The sequence below is a fragment of the Carcharodon carcharias genome, assembly GCF_017639515.1.
Source record: "Carcharodon carcharias isolate sCarCar2 chromosome 40 unlocalized genomic scaffold, sCarCar2.pri SUPER_40_unloc_3, whole genome shotgun sequence".
Classification (NCBI taxonomy): domain Eukaryota; kingdom Metazoa; phylum Chordata; class Chondrichthyes; order Lamniformes; family Lamnidae; genus Carcharodon; species Carcharodon carcharias.
Window position 1 is genome coordinate 215,319 of NW_024470857.1, and position 22,923 is coordinate 238,241.

General features: G+C 50.1%; 1 protein-coding gene across 1 annotated transcript in view; it reads left to right on the forward strand.

The window, feature by feature from the left end:
• The window catches only part of LOC121275035 (alpha-2-macroglobulin-like), a 133,856-nt gene extending 113,936 nt beyond the window's left edge, over positions 1 to 19,920 (forward strand). The window contains exons 19-22 of the mRNA XM_041182425.1: positions 366 to 434; positions 2,279 to 2,384; positions 11,033 to 11,093; positions 19,800 to 19,920. Coding sequence (XP_041038359.1) covers positions 366 to 434; positions 2,279 to 2,384; positions 11,033 to 11,085 — 228 coding nt within the window. The 3' untranslated portion in view covers positions 11,086 to 11,093; positions 19,800 to 19,920. The remainder of the gene's footprint in view (positions 1 to 365; positions 435 to 2,278; positions 2,385 to 11,032; positions 11,094 to 19,799) is intronic.
• Positions 19,921 to 22,923: the final 3,003 nt, after the last annotated feature.

The following is a 22,923-nucleotide window of genomic DNA, read 5'->3' on the forward strand; positions in this document are numbered from 1 at the left end:
ACCTACACCACACGGACAATATCCTGGAACTCCCTCGCTAACAGCACTGTGGGTGTACCTACACCGCACGGACAAAATCCTGGAACTCCCTCCCTAACAGCGCTGTGGGTGTACCTACACCACACACGGGGACACAATCCTGGAACTCCCTCCCTAACAGCGCTGTGGGTGTACCTACATAGAAGCCCACATCCCGGGAACCAATCAGGAACATTTTGGGATTTAGCCGGTCCTGGTGAATGGTCACAGATTTGGAAGGTTCTCCCTGTTGCTCTCTCTCTCCGCTGATCTGTCTGGTCTGCCTCGTCTTTCCGGCTCCCTCCATATCTGCTCAGGAACATTCATTAATCCTCTTGTGATTCCAGAGCCTGGATCGCCGGAATATAAGTAAGTCCGAAATCCAAGATGGACACATGGTCCTCTACGTCCAACCGGTGAGTCCTGGGAGGGAGGGAAAGAGTGAGGGTCGCAGAGAGGGAGGGAGACGGAGATAGATAGAGAGAGATTGAGAGCGAATGGGGGAGAGAGAAGGGAAGGGAGGAAGAGGGAGAGAGAGAGAGAGAGAGAGAGAGGGAGGGATGGAGAGAGAGGGAGAGAGACAGTGGGAGAGAGGGAGGGAGAGTGAGACAGAGGGTTAGAGAGAGAGAGAGAGACAGAGGGATAGAGAGAGAGAGACAGATGGATAGATAGAGAGAGACAAAGAGATAGAGAGACAGAGACAGAGGGATAGAGTGATAGAGACAGAGGGATAAAGAGAGAGAGAGACAGTGGGATAGGGAGAGAGACAGAGGGATAGAGAGAGAGAGACAGAGGGACAGAGAGAGAGAGACAGAGGGATAGAGAGAGAGACAGTGGGATAGGGAGAGAGACAGAGGGATAGAGAGAGAGAGAGACAGAGGGACAGAGAGAGAGAGACAGAGGGATAGAGAGAGAGACAGTGGGATAGGGAGAGAGAGACAGAGGGATAGAGAGAGAGACAGTGGGATAGGGAGAGAGACAGAGGGATAGAGAGAGAGAGAGACAGAGGGATAGAGAGAGAGACAGAGGGATAGAGCGAGAGAGACAGAGGATAGAGAGAGAGACAGAGGAATAGAGAGAGACTGAAAGAGCGAGAGAGACAGATGGATAGAGCGAGAGAGACAGAGGGATAGAGAGAGAGACAGAGGAATAGAGAGAGAGACTGAGAGATAGAGCGAGAGAGACAGATGGATAGGGAGAGAGAGGCAGAGGGATAGAGAGAGAGACAGAGGGATAGACAGTGAGACAGAGGGATAGAGAGAGAGAGACTGAGGGATAGAGAGAGAGACAGATGGATAGAGAGAGAGACTGAGGGATAGAGAGAGAGACAGACAGAGGGATAGAGTGAGAGAGAGAGACAGAGGGAAAGAGAGAGAGACAGACAGAGTGATAGAGTGAGAGAGAGAGAGAGAGACAGAGGGATAGACAGTGAGACAGAGGGATAGAGAGAGAGAGACTGAGGGATAGAGAGAGAGACAGATGGATAGAGAGAGAGACTGAGGGATAGAGAGAGAGACAGACAGAGGGATAGAGTGAGAGAGAGAGAGAGACAGAGGGAAAGAGAGAGAGACACACAGAGGGATAGAGAGAGAGAGACAGAGAGAGGGATAGAGAAAGAGAGAGAGAGAGGGATAGAGAGACAATGGGATAGAGAGAGATAGAGGGACAGAGGGATAGAGTGAGAGAGAGAGAGACAGAGGGATAGAGAGAGACAGAGGGATAGAGAGAGACAGAGGGATAGAGAGAGACAGAGGGATAGAGAGAGAGAGAGAAAGAGAATGGGATAGAGAGAGAGAGGGACAGAGGGATAGAGTGAGAGAGAGAGACAGAGGGATAGAGAGAGACAGAGGGATAGAGTGAGACAGAGGGATAGAGAGAGTGAGAGGGACAGAGGGATAGAGAGAGAGAGAGAGACAGAGGGATAGAGAGAGACAGAGGGATAGAGAGAGAGAGGGACAGAGGGATAGAGAGAGAGAGAGACAGAGGGATAGAGAGAGAGAGGGACAGAGGGATAGAGAGAGAGAGAGGGACAGAGGGATAGAGAGAGAGAGGGACAGAGGGATAGAGAGAGAGAGAGGGACAGAGGGATAGAGAGAGAGAGAGAGACAGAGGGATAGAGAGAGAGAGAGAGACAGAGGGAACACGGGTGTGGGTTGCGATGTGGCTATGATTTGGGGTGAGGCTTTTCCCCAAAGGAATGTGATTTGACACCAGGTCTGATCCGTTGCTTCCCAGAGACTGACCCCATTTCTCTCCGCAGATGGAATCGAACCGACTGCTCCAATTGTCCATTCTCACTGTCCAGGATTTTGAGGTGGAGAATCTGCAGCCAGCCATTGTAAAAGTCTATGATTACTATGAGACTGGTAGGTTATTCCAAACAGGAACGTGGGATCCCCATCCCTCACTCCCTGTGTTTATTCCCGGGAGTTTATATAACTCCCTCACTCCCTGTGTTTATTCCCGGGTGTTTACAACCTTCCCTCAATCCCTGTGTTTATTCCCGGGTGTTTATATCCATCCCTCACTACCTGTGTTTATTCCCAGGTGTTTATAAAATTCCCTCACTCCCTGTGTTTATTCCCGGGTGTTTATAACTTTCCCTCACTCCCTGTGTTTATTCCCGGGTGTTTATAAACTTCCCTCACTCCCTGTGTTTAATCCCAGATGTTTATATCCTTCCCTCACTCCCTGTGTTTATTCCTGGGTGTTTATATCCATCCCTCACTCCCTGTGTTTATTCCTGGGTGTTTATATCCTTCCCTCACTCCAAGTGTTTATTCCCGGGTGTTTATATCCTTCCCTCACTCCCTGTGTTTATTCCCGGGTGTTTATATCCATCCCTCACTCCCTGTGTTTATTCCCAGGTGTTTATAAAATTCCCTCACTCCCTGTGTTTATTCCCGGGTGTTTATAACTTTCCCTCACTCCCTGTGTTTATTCCCGGGTGTTTATAAACTTCCCTCACTCCCTGTGTTTAATCCCAGATGTTTATATCCTTCCCTCACTCCCTGTGTTTATTCCTGGGTGTTTATATCCATCCCTCACTCCCTGTGTTTATTCCTGGGTGTTTATATCCTTCCCTCACTCCAAGTGTTTATTCCCGGGTGTTTATATCCTTCCCTCACTCCCTGTGTTTATTCCCGGGTGTTTATATCCATCCCTCACTCCCTGTGTTTATTCCCTGGTGTTCATATCATTCCCTCACTCCCTATGTTTATTCCCGGGTGTTTATATCATTCCCTCATTCCCTGTGTTTATTCCCGGGTGTTTATATCATTCCCTCACTCCCTGTGTTTATTCCCGGGTGTTTATATCATTCCCTCACTCCCTGTGTTTATTCCCGGGTGTTTATATCCTTCCCTCACTCCCTGTGTTTATTCCCGGATGTTTATATCCATCCCTCACTCCCTGTGTTTATTCCCGGGTGTTTATATCCTTCCCTCACTCCCTGTGTTTATTCCCGGGTGTTTATATCCATCCCTCACTCCCTGTGTTTATTCCCTGGTGTTCATATCATTCCCTCACTCCCTATGTTTATTCCCGGGTATTTATATCATTCCCTCACTCCCTGTGTTTATTCCCGGGTGTTTATATCCTTCCCTCACTCCCTGTGTTTATTCCCGGGTGTTTATATCCATCCCTCACTCCCTGTGTTTATTCCCGGGTGTTTATATCCTTCCCTCACTCCCTGTGTTTTTTCCCGGGTGTTTATATCCTTCCCTCACTCCCTGTGTTTATTCCCGGGTGTTTATATCATTCCCTCACTCCCTGTGTTTATTCCCGGGTGTTTATATCCTTCCCTCACTCCCTGTGTTTTTTCCCGGGTGTTTATATCCTTCCCTCACTCCCTGTGTTTATTCCCGGGTGTTTATATCATTCCCTCACTCCCTGTGTTTATTCCCGGGTGTTTATATCCATCCCTCACTCTCTGTGTTTATTCCCGGGTGTTTATATCCTTCCCTCACTCCCTGTGTTTATTCCCGGGTGTTTATATCCTTCCCTCACTCCCTGTGTTTATTCCCGGATGTTTATATCCTTCCCTCACTCCCTGTGTTTATTCCCGGGTGATTATTCCTGGGTGATTATTTCTGAGTGTTTATTCCCGGGTGATTATTCCTGGGTGGTTATTCCCGGGTGATTATTCCCAGGTGATTATTCCCAAGTCATTATTCCCGGGTGATTAGCCCCAGGTGATTATTCCCGGTTGATTATCACTGGGTGATTATTCCCAGGTACCTATTCGCAAGCATTATTCCCAAGCATTATTCCCAAGTATTTATCCCCAGGTGATTATTTCAAGGCATTATTCCTGCGTGATTATTCCCAGGTTATTATTCCAAGGCTTTATTCCCAAGTGATTATTCCCGGGTGATTATTCCCGGGTGAACTTTCCCGGGTGATTTTTCCCGGGTGATTTTTCCTGAGGTACTAATCTCTGTTGATTATTCCCGGGTGATTATTCCTGGGTGATTATTCCCAGGTGACTATTCCCAAGCATTATTCCCAAGTGATTATTCCCAGGTGATTATTCCAAGACATTATTCCCGAGTGATTGGTCCCGAGTGATTATTCACAGGTGATTATTTCTGCGGATTGTTCCTGGGTGGTTATTCCCCGATGAATATTCCCGAGTGATTATCCCCAGGTGATCATTCCCGGGTGATTATCCCCGGGCGATTATTCCCGGGTGATTATTCCCGAGTGATTATTCTTGGTTGATTATCCCCGGGTAATTATTCCCAGGTGATTATTCCCGGGTGATTATTCTTGGTTGATTATTCCTGGGTGATTATTCCCGGGTGATTATTCTCGGGTGATTATTCCTGAGTGATTATTCCCGGGTGATTATTCCCAGGTGATTATACCTGGGTGATTATTCCCTGGTGATTATTCCTGGGTGATTATCGCTGGGTGATTATTCCTGGGGAATTATTCCTGGGTGATTATCCCCAGGTGATTATTCCCAGGTGATTATTCCCGGGTGATTAACCCCAACAGATTATTCCTGGGTGATTGTCCCTGGGTGATGGTTCCCGGGTGATTATTCCCACATGATTATTCCCCTGTGATTATTCACGGGTGATTATCCCTGGGTGATTATTCCCGAGTGATTATTCCCAGATGATTATTCCTGAGTGATTATACCTGGGTGATTATTCCCGGGTGATTATTCCCGGGTGAATATTCCTGTGTGATTATCCCTGGTTGTTTATTCCTGGGGAATTATTCTTGGGTGATTATTCCCGGGTGATTATTCCCGGGTGATTAACCCCGGGTGATTATTCCTGGGTGAATATGCCTGGGTGATTATCCCTGGGTGATTATTCCTGGGTGAATATGCCTGGGTGATTATCCCTGGGTGTTTATTCCTGGGAAATTATTCCTGGGTGATTAACCCCAGCAGATTATTCCCGGGTGATTATTCCCGGCTGTTTATCCCCGGATGATTATTCCTGGGTGATTATTCCCGAGTGATTATTCCCGGGTGATTATTACCGGGTGATTTTCCCCGGGAGATTATCCCCGGAGGATTATTCCTGAGTGATTATTCCCGGGTGATTATTCTTGGGTGATTATTCACGGGAGATTATTCCTGGGGGATTATCCCCGGGTGATTATTCCCAGGTCAATATTCCTGGGTGATTATCCCCGGATCATTATTCCCGGGTGAATATTCCTGGGTGATTATCCCTGGGTGTTTATTCCTGGGAAATTATTCCTGGGTGATTATTCCCGGGTGATTATTTCCAGGTGATTCTTCCCGGTGATTAACCCCAGCAGATTATTCCCAGGTGAATTTTCCTGGGTGATTATTCCCAGATGATTGTCCCTGGGTGATTATTCCCAGGTGATTATTCCCATGTGTTTATTCCCGAGTGATTATTCCCGGGTGATTTTCCCCGGGTGATTATCCCCGGGTGATTATCCCCGGGTGATTATTCCCTGGTGATTATCCCTGGGTGATTATCCCCAGGTGATCATTCCCGGGTGATTATCCCCGGGCGATTATTCCCTGGGTGAATCTTACCGGGTGATTATTCCCGGGTGATTATTCCCGAGTGATTATTCCCGGGTGATTACTCCTGGGTGATTATCCCCGGGTAATTATTCCCGGGTAATTATTCTTGGGTGATTATTCTCGGGTGATCATACTCGTGTGATTATCCTCGGGTGATTATTCCCGAGTGATTATTCCCGGTTGATTATTCCCAGGTGATTATTCCCAGGTGATTATTTCCGGGTGATTATTCCTGGGTGATTATTCCTGTGTGATTATTCCCAGGTGATTGTTACCGGGTGATAAACCGGGGCAGATTATTCCTGGGTGATTTCCCCGGGTGATTATTCCCACATGATTATTCCCACGAGATTATTCTCCTTGGATTATTCCCGGGTGATTATTCCCGAGTGATTATTCCCTGGGTGAATATTACCGGGTGATTATTCCCTGGTGATTATTCCCGAGTGATTATTCCCGGGTGATTATTCCTGGCTGATTATTCCTGGGTGATTATCCCTGGGTAATTATTCCCGGGTGATTATTCTCGGGTGATTATTCTCGGGTGATTATTCCCATGTGATTATTCTCAGGTGATTATTCCCGAGTGATTATTCCAGGGTGATTATTCCCAGGTGATTATTCCCGGATGATTGTTACTGAGTGATTATTTCTGGGTGATTATTTCTGGGTGATTGCCCCGGGTGATTATTCCTGGGTGATTATTCCTGAGTGATTATTCCCGGGTGATTATTCCCGGGTGATTATTCCCGGGTGATTATTCCTGGGTGATTATTCCCGGGTGATTATTCCTGGGTGATTATCCCCGGGTGATTATTGCTGAGTGATTATGCCCGGGCGATTATTCCCTGGGTGAATATTACTGGGTGATTATTCCCGAGTGATTATTCCCGGGTGATTATTCCTGGGTGATTATCCCCGGGTAATTATTCCCGGGTGATTATTCTCGTGTGATTATTCTCATGTGATTATACTTGGGTGATTATTCCCGGGTGATTATTCTTGGGTGATTATTCTCGGGTGATTATTCCCATGTGATTATTCTCAGGTGATTATTCCTGAGTGATTATTCCCAGGTGATTATTCCCATGTGATTAATCGCAGCAGATTGTTCCTGGGTGATTATTCAAGGGTGATTGTCCCCGGGTGATTATTCCCGGCTGATTATTCCCGTTTAACTAATCCCGGGTGATTATTCCCAGGTGATTATCCCCAGGTGAACATCCCTGGGTGATTATTCCTGGGTAATTATGACCAGGTGATTATTCCCAAGTGATTATCCCTGGTTGATTATTCCCGGGTGATTATTCCTGGGTGATTATCCCCGGGTGATTATTCCTGGGTGATTATCCCCGGGTGATTATTCCCGGGTGATTATCCCCGGTTGAGTATATGCGGTTGAATATTCCTGGCTGATTATCCCTGGGTGTTTATTCCTGGGAAATTTTTCCAGGGTGACTATTCCCGGGTGATAATTCCAAGGTGATTATTCCCAGGTGATTAATCTCAGCAGATTATCACCAGGTGATTATTCCCGGGTGATTATCCCCAGGTGAATATTCCCGGGTGATTATCCCCGGGTGATTATACCCGGTTGAATATTCCTGGTTGATTATCCCTGGGTGTTTATTCCTGGGAAATTATTCCAGGGTGATTATTCCCGTGTGATTTTTCCCAGGTGATTTTTCCCAAGTGATTATTCCCAGGTGATTAACCCCAGCAGGTTATTCCCGGGTGATTATTCCCGGGTGATTTTCCCCGGGTCAATATTCCTGGGTGATTATCCCTGGGTGTTTTTCCTGGGGAATTATTCCTGGGTGATTATTCCCGGGTGATTATTCCCGGGTGATTATCACCGGGTGATTATTCCCAGGTGATTAACCCCAGCAGATTATTCCCAGGTGATTATTCCCAGGTTATTGTCCCCGGGTGATTATTCCCGAGTGATTATTCCCGAGTGATTATTCCCGAGTGATTATTCCTGAGTGATTATTCCCAGGTGATTATTCTTGGGTGATTATTCACGGGAGATTATTCCTGAGTGATTATCCCTGGGTGTTTATTCCGGGGGAATTATTCCTGGGTGCCTATTCCCGGGTGATTGTCCCCGTGTGATGATTCCCAGGTGATTATTGCTGGGTGATTGCCCCCGGGTGATGATTCCCGGGTGATTATTCCCAGGTGATTATTCCCAGGTGATTATTCCTGGGTGATTATTCTTGGGAGATTTTTCACGTGTGATTATTCCCGAGTGATTATCCCCGGTTGGTTATTCCCGGGTGATTAATCCCAGCAGATTATTCCTGGGTGATTGTCCCCAGGTGATGATTCCCGGGTGATTATTCCCGGGTGATTATTCCCAGGTGGTTATCCCAGTTGGTTATTCTCTGATGATTATTCTTGGGAGATTATTCCTGGGTGAATATTCCTGGGTGATTATCCCTGGGTGTTTATTCCTGGGAAATTATTCCTGTGTGATTATCCCTGGGTGCTTATTCCCAGGTGATTATTCCCGGGTGCTTATTCCCGGGTGATTGTCCCTGGGTGATTATTCCCGGGTGATTATTCCCATGTGATTATTAGCGAGTGATTATTCCCTCGTGATTACTCCCGGGTGATTACCCCGAGTGATTATTCCCAGGTGATTATTCCCGGGTGTTTGTCCCCAGGTGATTATTCCTGGGTGATTGTCCCCGGGTGATTATTCCTGGGTGATTAACCCCAGGTGATTATTTCCGGGTTGTTATTCCCGGGTGATTGTCCCTGGGTGATTATTCCCGGGTGATTATTCCTAAGTGATTATTCGCGAGTGATTATTCCCGTGTGATTATTGCCGGGTGATTACCCCGGGTGATTATTCCCGGGTGATTAACACCAGGTGATTATTCCCGGGTGTTTGCCCCCAGGTGATTATTCCTGGGTGATTGTCCCCGGGTGATGCTTCCTGGGTGATTAACCCCAGCAGATTATTCCCGATTGATTATTTCAGGGTGATTATCCCTGGGTGATTATTCACGGGTGATTATTCCTGGGTGATTATTCACGAGTGATTTTCCCTGGGTGATTGTGCTCAGGTGATTATTCCCGGGTGTTTATTCCCGAGTGATTATTCGCAAGTGATTTTCCCTGGGTGATTATCCCCGGGTGATTATTCACGGGTGATTATTCCTGGGTGATTTTCTCCAGGTGATTATCCCCAGGTGATTATTCCCGGATGATTATTCCTGGGTGATTATCCCTGGGTGATTATTCTCGAGTGATTATCCCCAGGTTATTATCCCCAAGTGATTATGCCCGGGTGATTATTCCCAGGTGATTATTCCCGGGTGATTAGTCCCGGGTGATTATTCCTGGGTGATTATCCCCGAGTGATTATTCCTGAGTGATTATTATCTTGTGATTATTCTTGGTTGATTATTCAATGGACATTATTCCCGGGTGATTATCCCTGGGTGATCATTCCCGAGTGATTATCCCAGGTGATTTTTGCTGGGTGAATATTCCTGGGTGATTATCCCTGGATGTTTATTCCTGGGTGATTATTCCCGGGTGATTATTCCCGGGGGTTTATTCCTGGGTGATTAACCCCAGCAGATTATTCCTGGTTGTTTATTCCCAGGTGATAGTCCCCAGTTGATTATTCCTGGATGATTATTCCCATGTGTTTATTCCCGGGTGATTATTCCCAGGTGATTTTCCCTGCGTGATTATCCCTGGGTGATTATACCCGGGTGATTATTTCTGGGTGATTATCCCCGGGTGATTATTCCCAAATGATTATCCCCAGATGATTATTCCCGGGTGATTATTCCTGGGTGATTATCCCCGGGTGATTATCCCCGGGTGATTAGCCCCGGGTGATTATTCCTGAGTGATTATCCCCAGGTGATTATCCCCGGGTGATTATTCCTGAGTGATTATTTCCGAGTGATTATTCTCAGGTGATTATTCCTGGGTGATTATTCCGGGGTGATTATCACCGGGTGATTATTCCTGGGTGATTAACCCCAACAGATTATTCCCAGGTGATTATTCCTGATTGATTATTATCTTGTGATTATTCTTGGTTGATTATTCAATGGAGTTTATTCCCGGGTGATTATCCCTGGGTGATCATTCCCGAGTGATTATCCCCAGGTGATTATTGCTGGGTGAATATTCCTGGGTGATTATCCCTGGGTGTTTATTCATGGGTGATTATTCCCAGGTGATTATTCCCGGGTGATTATTCCCGGGTGATTATTCCTGGGTGAATAACCCCAACAGATTATTCCCGGGTGATTATTCGCGGGTGATTGTCCCCGGGTCATTATCCCTGGGTGTTTATTCCCGGGTGATTAACCACAGCAGATTATTCCCACATGATTATTCCCGGGTTATTGTCCCCGGGTGATGATTCCCGGGTGATTATTCCCAGGTGATTATTCCCGGGTGATTATCGCCAGGTGATTATTCCTGAGTGATTATTCCCGGGTGATTATTCTTGGGTGAATATTCCCGAGTGATAAATCCCGGGTGATTATCGCCGGGTGATTATTCCTGAGTGATTATCCCTGGGTGTTTATTCTGGGGGAATTATTCCTGGGTGATTATTCCCAGGTTATTATTCCCGAGTGATTATTCCTGGGTGATTGTCCCCGGGTGATTCTCCCCGGGTGATGATTCCCAGGTGATTATTCCCAGGTGATTACTCCCGGGTGATTATTCCCGGGTGATTATTCTTGGGTGATTATTCCCGAGTGATTATTCCTGGGTGATTATTCCTGGGTGATTATTCTCGGGTGATTATTCCCGGGTGATTATCCCTGGGTCATTATCACCGGGTGATTATTCCCGGGTGATTATTCCAAGGTGATTATTCCCGGGTGATTATCCACGGGTGATTATTCTCGAGTGATTATTCCCGGGTGATTATTCCCGGGTGCTTATTCCTGGGAGTTAATTCGCTGCTACCTCTCCTTTAAACACTCCTTCTCTCCTTTTCTCCTTCAGATGAGTCTGTCGAGGCCGAATATGAGGCACCAAAAGGACCAGAGATCGTCTGAATCAATGGGTCAGTATCGAGAGATTCACTTCCTGCAGAATCTGCTTTCCCTCCCACCCACCCACACTCTGTCTCTCTCACTCCCTCTCTCCCACACTCTGTCTCTTTCACTCTCTCTCTCCCACACTCTGTCTCTCTCACTCCCTCTCTCCCACACTCTGTCTCTCTCACTCACTCTCTCCCACATTCTGTCTCTCTCACTGCCTCTCTCCCACACTTTGTCTCTCTTACTCCCTCTCTCCCACACTCTGTCTCTCTCACTCCCTCTCTCCCACACTCTGTCTCTCTCACTCCCTCTCTCCCACACTATGTCTCTCTCACTCCCTCTCTCCCACACTCTGTCTCTCTCACTCCCTTTCTCCCACACTCTGTCTCTCTCACTCGCTCTCTCCCACACTCTGTCTCTCTCACTCCCTCTCTCCCATACTCTGATCTCTGACTCCCTCTTTCCCACCTTCTGTCTCTCTCACTCCTTCTCTCCCACACAAGTCTCTCTCACTCCCTCTCTCCCATAATCAGTCTCACTCCCTCTCTGCAACACTCGGTCTCTCTCACTCCCTCTCTCCCAAACTCTATCTCACTCCCTCTCTCAAAACTCTGTCTCTCTCACTCCCTCTCTTCCACACTCTGTCTCTGTCACTCTCTCTCTCACACATTCTGTCTCTCTCACTCCCTCTCACCCACACTCTGTCTCTCTCACTATCTCTCTCACACTCTCTGTCTCTCTCACTCCCTCTCTCCCACACTCTGTCTCTCTCACTCCCTCTCTCCCACACTCTGTCTCTGTCACTCTCTCTCTCACACATTCTGTCTCTCTCACTCCCTCTCACCCACACTCTGTCTCTCTCACTATCTCTCTCCCACACTCTGTCTCTCTCACTCCCTCTCTCCCACACTCTGTCTCTCTCACTCCCTCTCTCCCACACTGTGTCTCTCTCACTATCTCTCTCACACTCTCTGTCTCTCTCACTCCCTCTCTCCCACACTCTGTCTCTCTCACTATCTCTCTCACACTCTCTGTCTCTCTCACTCCCTCTCTCCCACACTCTGTCTGTCTCTCACTCCCTCTCTCCCAAACTCTGTCTCTCTCACTTCCTCTCTCGCAAACTCTATCTCTCTCACTCCCTCTCTCCCACACTCTGTCTCTCACACTCCCTCTCTCCCACACCCTGTCTCTCTGACTCCCTCTTTCCCAGCCTCTGTCTCTCTCACTCCCTCTCTCCCACACTCAGTCTCTCTCACTCCCTCTCTCCCATACTCTGTCTCACTCCCTCTCTGCAACACTCGGTCTCTCTCACTCCCTCTCTCCCAAACTCTATCTCTCACTCCCTCGCTCAAAACTCTGTCTCTCTCACTCCCTCTCTTCCACACTGTGTCTCTCTCACTCCCTCTCTCCCACACTCTGTCTCTGTCACTCTCTCTCTCACACATTCTGTCTCTCTCACTCCCTCTCACCCACACTCTGTCTCTCTCACTCCCTCTCTCCCAAACTCTGTCTCTCTCACTCCCTCTCTCACACAAACTGTCTCTCTCACTCCCTCTCTCCCAAACTCTTTCTCTCTCACTCCCTCTCTCCCACACTCTGTCTCTCACACTACCTCGCTCCCACAATCTGGTGTATCCCACTCCCTCTCTCCCAAACTCTGTCTCTCTCACGCCCTCTCTCCCACACTCTCTCTCTCTCACTCCCTGTCTCCCACACTCTGTCTCTCTCACTCCCTCTCTCCCACACTCTGTCTCTCACACTCCCTCTCTCCCACACTCTGTCTCTCACACTCCCTCTCTCCCACACCCTGTCTCTCTCACGCCCTCTCTCCCACACTCTCTCTCTCTCACTCCCTCTCTCCCACACTCTGTCTCTCACACTCCCTCTCTCCCACACCCTGTCTCTCTCACGCCCTCTCTCCCACACTCTCTCTCTCTCACTCCCTCTCTCCCACACTCTGTCTCTCTCACGCCCTCTCTCCCACACTCTCTCTCTCTCACTCCCTGTCTCCCACACTCTGTCTCTCTCACTCCCTCTCTCCCACACTCTGTCTCTCTCACTCCCTCTCTCCCACACTCTGTCTCTCTCACTCCCTCTCTCTCACACTATGTCTGTCTCAATCCCTCTCTCCCACACTCGGTCTCTTCACTCCCTCTCTCCCACACTCTGTCTCTCTCACTCCCTCTCTCCCACACTCAGTCTCTCTCACTCACTCTCTCCCATACTCTGTCTCACTCCCTCTCTGCAACACTCGGTCTCTCTCACTCCCTCTCTCCCAAACTCTATCTCTCACTCCCTCGCTCAAAACTCTGTCTCTCTCACTCCCTCTCGTCCACACTGTGTGTCTCTCACTCCCTCTCTCCCACACTCTGTCTCTGTCACTCTCTCTCTCACACATTCTGTCTCTCTCATTCCCTCTAACCCACACTCTGTCTCTCTCACTCTCTCTCTCATACTCTCTGTCTCTCTCACTCCCTTTCTCCCACACTCAGTCTCTCTCACTCCCTCTCTCCCACACTCGGTCTCTCTCACTCCCTCTCTCACACATTCTGTCTCTCTCACTCCCTCTCACCCACAATCTGTGTATCCCACTCCCTCTCTCCCAAACTCTATCTCTCTCACTCTCTCTCTCACACACTCTGTCTCTCTCACTCCCTCTCTCCCACACTCTGTCTCTCTCACTCCCTCTCTCCCACACTCTGTCTCTCTCACTCCCTCTCTCCCACACTCTGTCTCTCTCACTCCCTCTCTCCCACACTCTCTCTCTCTCACTCCCTGTCACCCACACTCTGTCTCTCTCACTCCCTCTCTCCCACACTCTGTCTCTCTCACTCCCTCTCTCTCACACTCTGTCTCTCTCACTCCCTCTCTCCCACACTCTGTCTCTCTCACTCTCTCTCTCACTCTCTGTCTCTCTCACTCCCTCTCTCCCAAACTCTTTCTCACTCCCTCTCTCCCAAACTCTGTCTCTCTCACTCCCTCTCTCCCACACTCTGTCTCTCTCAATCCCTCTCTCCCACACTTGGTCTCTTCACTCCCTTTCTCCCACACTCTGTCTCTCTCACTCCCTCTCTCCCACACTCAGTCTCTCTCACTCACTCTCTCCGATACTCTGTCTCACTCCCTCTCTGCAACACTCGGTCTCTCTCACTCCCTCTCTCCCAAACTCTATCTCTCACTCCCTCGCTCAAAACTCTGTCTCTCTCACTCCCTCTCTTCCACACTGTGTGTCTCTCACTCCCTCTCTCCCACACTCTGTCTCTGTCACTCTCTCTCTCACACATTCTGTCTCTCTCACTCCCTCTCTTCCACACTCTGTCTCTCTCACTCCCTCTCTCCCACACTCTGTCTCTGTCACTCTCTCTCTCACACATTCTGTCTCTCTCACTCCCTCTCACCCACAATCTGTGTATCCCACTCCCTCTCTCCCAAACTCTGTCTCTCTCACGCCCTCTCTCCCACACTCTCTCTCTCTCACTCCCTGTCTCCCACACTCTGTCTCTCTCACTCCCTCACTCTCACACTCTGTCTCTCTCACTCCCTCTCTCCCGCACTCTGTCTCTCTCACTCCCTCTCTCTCACACTCTGTCTCTCTCACTCCCTCTCTCCCACACTCTGTCTCTCTCACTCCCTTTCTCACACACAATGTCTCTCTCACTCCCTCTCTCCCACACTCTGTCTCTGTCACTCTCTCTCTCACACATTCTGTCTCTCTCACTCCCTCTCACCCACACTCTGTCTCTCTCACTATCTCTCTCCCACACTCTGTCTCTCTCACTCCCTCTCTCCCACACTCTGTCTCTCTCACTCCCTCTCTCCCACACTGTGTCTCTCTCACTATCTCTCTCACACTCTCTGTCTCTCTCACTCCCTCTCTCCCACACTCTGTCTCTCTCACTATCTCTCTCACACTCTCTGTCTCTCTCACTCCCTCTCTCCCACACTCTGTCTCTCTCACTCCCTCTCTCCCACACTCTGTCTGTCTCTCACTCCCTCTCTCCCAAACTCTGTCTCTCTCACTTCCTCTCTCGCAAACTCTATCTCTCTCACTCCCTCTCTCCCACACTCTGTCTCTCACACTCCCTCTCTCCCACACCCTGTCTCTCTGACTCCCTCTTTCCCAGCCTCTGTCTCTCTCACTCCCTCTCTCCCACACTCAGTCTCTCTCACTCCCTCTCTCCCATACTCTGTCTCACTCCCTCTCTGCAACACTCGGTCTCTCTCACTCCCTCTCTCCCAAACTCTATCTCTCACTCCCTCGCTCAAAACTCTGTCTCTCTCACTCCCTCTCTTCCACACTGTGTCTCTCTCACTCCCTCTCTCCCACACTCTGTCTCTGTCACTCTCTCTCTCACACATTCTGTCTCTCTCACTCCCTCTCACCCACACTCTGTCTCTCTCACTCCCTCTCTCCCAAACTCTGTCTCTCTCACTCCCTCTCTCACACAAACTGTCTCTCTCACTCCCTCTCTCCCAAACTCTTTCTCTCTCACTCCCTCTCTCCCACACTCTGTCTCTCTCACGCCCTCTCTCCCACACTCTGTCTCTCACACTCCCTCTCTCCCACACTCTGTCTCTCACACTCCCTCTCTCCCACACCCTGTCTCTCTCACGCCCTCTCTCCCACACTCTCTCTCTCTCACTCCCTCTCTCCCACACTCTGTCTCTCACACTCCCTCTCTCCCACACTCTGTCTCTCTCACTCCCTCTCTCCCACACTCTGTCTCTCTCACTCCCTGTCTCCCACACTCTGTCTCTCTCACTCCCTCTCTCCCACACTCTGTCTCTCACACTCCCTCTCTCCCACACTCTGTCTCTCACACTCCCTCTCTCCCACACCCTGTCTCTCTCACGCCCTCTCTCCCACACTCTCTCTCTCTCACTCCCTCTCTCCCACACTCTGTCTCTCACACTCCCTCTCTCCCACACCCTGTCTCTCTCACGCCCTCTCTCCCACACTCTCTCTCTCTCACTCCCTCTCTCCCACACTCTGTCTCTCTCACGCCCTCTCTCCCACACTCTCTCTCTCTCACTCCCTGTCTCCCACACTCTGTCTCTCTCACTCCCTCTCTCCCACACTCTGTCTCTCTCACTCCCTCTCTCCCACACTCTGTCTCTCTCACTCCCTCTCTCTCACACTATGTCTGTCTCAATCCCTCTCTCCCACACTCGGTCTCTTCACTCCCTCTCTCCCACACTCTGTCTCTCTCACTCCCTCTCTCCCACACTCAGTCTCTCTCACTCACTCTCTCCCATACTCTGTCTCACTCCCTCTCTGCAACACTCGGTCTCTCTCACTCCCTCTCTCCCAAACTCTATCTCTCACTCCCTCGCTCAAAACTCTGTCTCTCTCACTCCCTCTCGTCCACACTGTGTCTCTCTCACTCCCTCTCTCCCACACTCTGTCTCTGTCACTCTCTCTCTCACACATTCTGTCTCTCTCATTCCCTCTCACCCACACTCTGTCTCTCTCACTCTCTCTCTCATACTCTCTGTCTCTCTCACTCCCTTTCTCCCACACTCAGTCTCTCTCACTCCCTCTCTCCCACACTCGGTCTCTCTCACTCCCTCTCTCACACATTCTGTCTCTCTCACTCCCTCTCACCCACAATCTGTGTATCCCACTCCCTCTCTCCCAAACTCTATCTCTCTCACTCTCTCTCTCACACACTCTGTCTCTCTCACTCCCTCTCTCCCACACTCTGTCTCTCTCACTCCCTCTCTCCCACACTCTGTCTCTCTCACTCCCTCTCTCCCACACTCTGTCTCTCTCACTCCCTCTCTCCCACACTCTCTCTCTCTCACTCCCTGTCACCCACACTCTGTCTCTCTCACTCCCTCTCTCCCACACTCTGTCTCTCTCACTCCCTCTCTCTCACACTCTGTCTCTCTCACTCCCTCTCTCCCACACTCTGTCTCTCTCACTCTCTCTCTCACTCTCTGTCTCTCTCACTCCCTCTCTCCCAAACTCTTTCTCACTCCCTCTCTCCCAAACTCTGTCTCTCTCACGCCCTCTCTCCCACACACTCTCTCTCTCACTCCCTCTCTCCCACACTCTGTCTCTCTCAATCCCTCTCTCCCACACTTGGTCTCTTCACTCCCTTTCTCCCACACTCTGTCTCTCTCACTCCCTCTCTCCCACACTCAGTCTCTCTCACTCACTCTCTCCGATACTCTGTCTCACTCCCTCTCTGCAACACTCGGTCTCTCTCACTCCCTCTCTCCCAAACTCTATCTCTCACTCCCTCGCTCAAAACTCTGTCTCTCTCACTCCCTCTCTTCCACACTGTGTGTCTCTCACTCCCTCTCTCCCACACTCTGTCTCTGTCACTCTCTCTCTCACACATTCTGTCTCTCTCACTCCCTCTCTTCCACACTCTGTCTCTCTCACTCCCTCTCTCCCACACTCTGTCTCTGTCACTCTCTCTCTCACACATTCTGTCTCTCTCACTCCCTCTCACCCACAATCTGTGTATCCCACTCCCTCTCTCCCAAACTCTGTCTCTCTCACGCCCTCTCTCCCACACTCTCTCTCTCTCACTCCCTGTCTCCCACACTCTGTCTCTCTCACTCCCTCTCTCTCACACTCTGTCTCTCTCACTCCCTCTCTCCCGCACTCTGTCTCTCTCACTCCCTCTCTCTCACACTCTGTCTCTCTCACTCCCTCTCTCCCACACTCTGTCTCTCTCACTCCCTTTCTCACACACAATGTCTCTCTCACTCCCTCTCTCCCACACTCTGTCTCTCTCACTCCCTCTCTCCCACACTCTGTCTCTCTCACTCCCTCTCTCCCACTCTCGGTCTCTCTCACTCCCTCTCTCCCACACTCTGTCTCTCTCACTCCCTCTCTCCCACACTCAGTCTCTCTCACTCCCTCTCTCCCACACTCGGTCTCTCTCACTCCCTCTCTCACATTCTCTGTCTCTCTCACTTTATCTCTCCCACACTCTGTCACTCTCACTTCCTCTCTCACACACGCTTTCTCTCTCACTTCCTCTCTCCAAGAAACTCTGTCTCTCTCACTGCCTCTATCCCACACTCTGTCTCTCTCACTCCCTGTCTGCAACACTCGGTCTATCCACTCCCTCGCTCCCAAACTCTATCTCTCACTCCCTCTCTCAAAACTCTGTCTCTCTCACTCCCTCTCTTCCACACTGTGTGTCTCTCACTCCCTCTCTCCCACACTCTGTCTCTGTCACTCCCTCTCTCCCAAACTCTGTCTCTCTCACTCCCTCTCTCCCATACTCTCTCTCCACTCCCTCTCTCCCACACTCTGTCTCTGTCACTCCCTCTCTCCCACACTCAGTCTCTCTCACTCCCTCTCTCCCACACTCAGTCTCTCTCACTCACTCTCTCCCATACTCTGTCTCACTCCCTCTCTGCAACACTCGGTCTCTCTCACTCCCTCTCTCCCAAACTCTATCTCTCACTCCCTCTCTCAAAACTCTGTCTCTCTCACTCCCTCTCTTCCACACAGTTTCTCTCTCACTCCCTCTCTCCCACACTCTGTCTCTGTCACTCCCTCTCACCCACACTCTGTCTCTCTCACTCCCTCTCTCCCACACTCTGTCTCTCTCACTCCCTCTCTCCCATGCTCTATCTCTCTCACTCCCTCTCTCCCACACTCTGTCTCTCTCACTCCCTCTCTCCCACACTCAGTCTCTCTCACTCCCTCTCTCCAATACTCTGTCTCACTCCCTCTCTCCCACACTCGGTCTCTCTCACTCTCTCTCTCCCACACTCTGTCTCTCTCACTCCCTCTCTCACATTCTCTCTCTCTCACTCCCTCTCTCCCACACTCTGTCACTCTCACTTCCTCTCTCACACACGCTTTCTCTCTCACTTCCTCTCTCCAAAACTCTGTCTCTCTCAATGCCTCTATCCCACACTCTGTCTCTCTCACTCCCTCTCTCCCAGATTCTGCTTCTCTCACTCCCTCTCTTCCACTCTCTGTCTCTCTCACTCCCTCTCTCCCACAATCTTTCTCTCTCACTCCCTCTCTCCCACTCTCTTTCTCTCCCACTCCCTCTCTTCCACACTGTGTCTCTCTCACTCCCTCTCTCCCACTCTCTGTCTCTCTCATTCCCTCTCTCCCACATTCCGTCTCTCTCACTCCCTCTCTCCCAAACTGTGTCTCTCTCACTCCCTCTCTCCCACACTGTGTCTCTCTCACTCCCTCTCTCCCACACTCTGTCTCTCTCATTCCCTCTCTCCCACATTCCGTCTCTCTCACTCCCTCTCTCCCACACTCTGTCTCTCTCACTCCCTCTCTCCCATGCTCTGTCTCTCTCACTCCCTCTCTCCCACACTCTGTCTCTCTCACTCCCTCTCTCCCACGCTCTGTCTCACTCACTCCCTCTCTCCCACACTCTCTTTCTCTCAGTCCCTCTCTCCCACACTCTCTTTCTCTCACTCCCTCTCTCCCATGCTCTGTCTCTCTCACTCCCTCTCTCCCACACTCTGTCTCTCTCACTCCCTCTCTCCCACGCTCTGTCTCACTCACTCCCTCTCTCCCACACTCTCTTTCTCTCAGTCCCTCTCTCCCACACTCTCTTTCTCTCACTCCCTCTCTACCATACTCTATCTCTCTCACTCCCTCTATCCCATTCAGCCCCTCTCGAGACTGTTACACAGGAACAAGAGGAGGCCATTCAGAACTGGTCATGCGAATGTCACATTTCGGTGCATGTTCAGTGAGTTTAAACCCTGGTATCTTTTTCTCCCCACAGATAAACAGCTCCCAGAGACCTCCTCGAGTGTGGGTTACGAGGGATGAAATTTGCACTCGATGCTTTGATCATAATTAAACTTCATAATAAAACTAGACATTTGCAAGACTTGTTTGTGGGAATCGCAGACTCTCTCGCATCAATCCCAGTCACCTCGCACAATCCCAGCCACACTCGCACAATCCCAGTCTCTCTCGCACAATCCCAGTCTCTCTCGCACAATCCCAGTCTCTCTCGCACAATCCCAGTAATTCTCGCACAATCCCATACTCTCTTGCACAATCCCAGGCTCTCTCGCACAATCCCAGTCACTCTCGCACAATCCCAGTTACTCTCGCACAATCCCAGACTCTCTCGCAAAATCCCAATCTCTCTCGCACAATCCCAGTCACTTTCACACAATCCCAGACTCTCTCGGAAAATCCCAGTCACTCTCGCACAATCCCAGTCTCTCTGGCACAATCCCAGTCACTCTCGCACAATCCCAGTCACTCTCGCACAATCCCAGTCTCTCTCGCACAATCTGAGTCTCTCTCACACAATCCCAGTCACTCTCGCACAATCCCAGCCTCTCTCGCACAATCTCAGGCTCTCTCGCACAATCCCAGTCACTCTCGCACAATCCCAGACTCTCTAGCACAATCCCAGACATTCTTGCACAATCCCAGTCACACTCGCACATTCCCAGACTCTCTCGCACAATCCCAGTCACTCTCGCACAATCCCAGTCTCTCTCGCAGAATCCCAGTCTCTCTCAGACAATCCCAGTCACTCTCACACAATCCCAGTCTCTCTCGCACAATCCCAGTCTCTCTCGCAAAATCCCAGTCACTCTCGGACAATCGCAGACACTCTCGCACAATCCCAGTATCTCTCGCACAATCCCAGACTCTCTTGCACAATCCCAGTCTCTCTTGCACAATCCCAGTCACGCTCACACAATCCCAGACTCTCTCGCACAATCCCAGTCTCTCTTGCACAATCCCAGGCTCTCTCGAACAATCCCAGTCACTCTCGCACAATCCCAGTTACTCTCGCACAATCCCAGACTCTCTCGTAAAATCCCAGTCATACTCACACAATCCCAGTCTCTTTCGCACAATCCCAGACTCTCTCAGAAAATCCCAGTCACTCTCGCACAATCCCAGTCTCTCTGGCACAATCCCAGTCACTCTCGCACAATCCCAGTCACTCTCGCACAATCCCAGTCTCTCTGACACAATCCCAGTCTCTCTCACACAATCCCAGTCACTCTCGCACAATCCCAGCCTCTCTCGCACAATCTCAGACTCTCTCGCACAATCCCAGTCACGCTTGCACAATCAGAGACCCTCTCGCACAATCCCAGACATTCTTGCACAATCCCAGTCACACTCGCACATTCCCAGACTCTCTCGCACAATCCCAGTCACACTTGCACAATCCCAGCCACTCTTGCACAATCCCAGACTCTCTCGCACAATCCCAGACTCTCTTGCTCAATCCCAGTCAATCTCGCACAATCCCAGTCAATCTCGCACAATCCCAGACTCTCACGCACAATCACAGTAACTCTCGCACAATCTCAGACTCTCTCGCACAGTCCCAGTCACTCTCGCACACTCCAGTCACTCTCGCACAATCCCAGTCACTCTCGCACAATCCCTGTCACTCTCTCCCAATCCCAGACTCTCTTGCACAATCCCAATCACCCTCACACAATCCCAGTTACACTCGCACAATCTCAGTAAGTCTCGCACAATCCCAGTCAGTCTCGCACAATCTCAATCACTCTTGCACTATTCGAGTCACTCGCGCACAATCCCAGTCACTCTTGAACAATCCCAGTCACTCTCGCACAATCCCATTCTCTCTCAAAATATCTCAGTCTCTCTCGCACAATCCCAGTCACTCTCGCACAATCCCAGTCACTATTGCACAATCCCAGTCACTCTCGCACAATCCCAGTCAATCTCGGAAAATCCCGAACTCTCTCGCACAATCCCAGACTCTCTCGCACAATCAGAGACTCTCTTGCACAATCCCAGTAACGTCGCACAATCCCAGTCGCAGTCGCACAATCCCAGGCTCCCTTGCACAATCCCAGACTCTCTCGCACAATCCCAGTCACTCTCGCACAATCCCATTCACACTCGCACATTCCCAGACTCTCTCGCACAATCCCAATCTCTCTCGCACAATCCCAGTCTCTTTCGCACAATCACAGACTCTCTTGCACAATCCCAGTATCTCTCGCACAATCCCAGTCACTCTCGTACAATCCCAGCCACACTCGCAGAATCCCAGTCACTCTCGCACAATCCCAGTCACTCTCGCACAATCCCAGTCACTCTCGCACACTCCAGTCACTCTCGCACAATCCCAGTCACTCTCGAACAATCCCTGTCGCTCTCAACCAATCCCGGACTCTCTTGCACATTCCCAATCACCCTCACACAATCCCAGTTACACTCGCACAATCTCAGTAACTCTCGCAAAATCCCAGTCAGTCTCGCAGAATCTCAATCACTCTTGCACTATTCGAGTCACTCGCGCACAATCCCAGTCACTCTCGCACAATCCCAGTCACTCTCGCACAATTCCATTCTCTCTCAAAAAATCTCAGTCTCTCTCGCACAATCCCAGTCACTCTCGCACAATCTCAGTCACTATTGCACAATCCCAGTCACTCTCGCACAATCCCAGTCAATCTCGGAAAATCCCGAACTCTCTCGCACAATCTCAGACTCTCTCACACAATCCCAGTCTATCTCGCACAATCCCAGTCACTCTCACACAATCCAATCACTCTTGCACAATCCCAGTCACTCTCAATAATCCCAGTCACTCTCGCACAATCCCAGTCACTCTCGCACAATCCCAGTCACTCTCGCACAATCCCAGTCTCTCTCGCACAATCCCAGTCACTCTCGCACAATCCCAGTCTCTCTTGCACAATCCCAGTCACTCTCACACAATCGCAGTCTTTTTCGCACAATCCCAGACTTTCTCGCACAATCCTAGTCTCTCTTGCACAATCCCAGTCACTCTCGCGCAATCCCAGTCTCTCTTGCACAATCCCAGTCACTCTCGCACAATCGCAGTCTTTTTCGCACAATCCCAGACTTTCTCGCACAATCCTAGT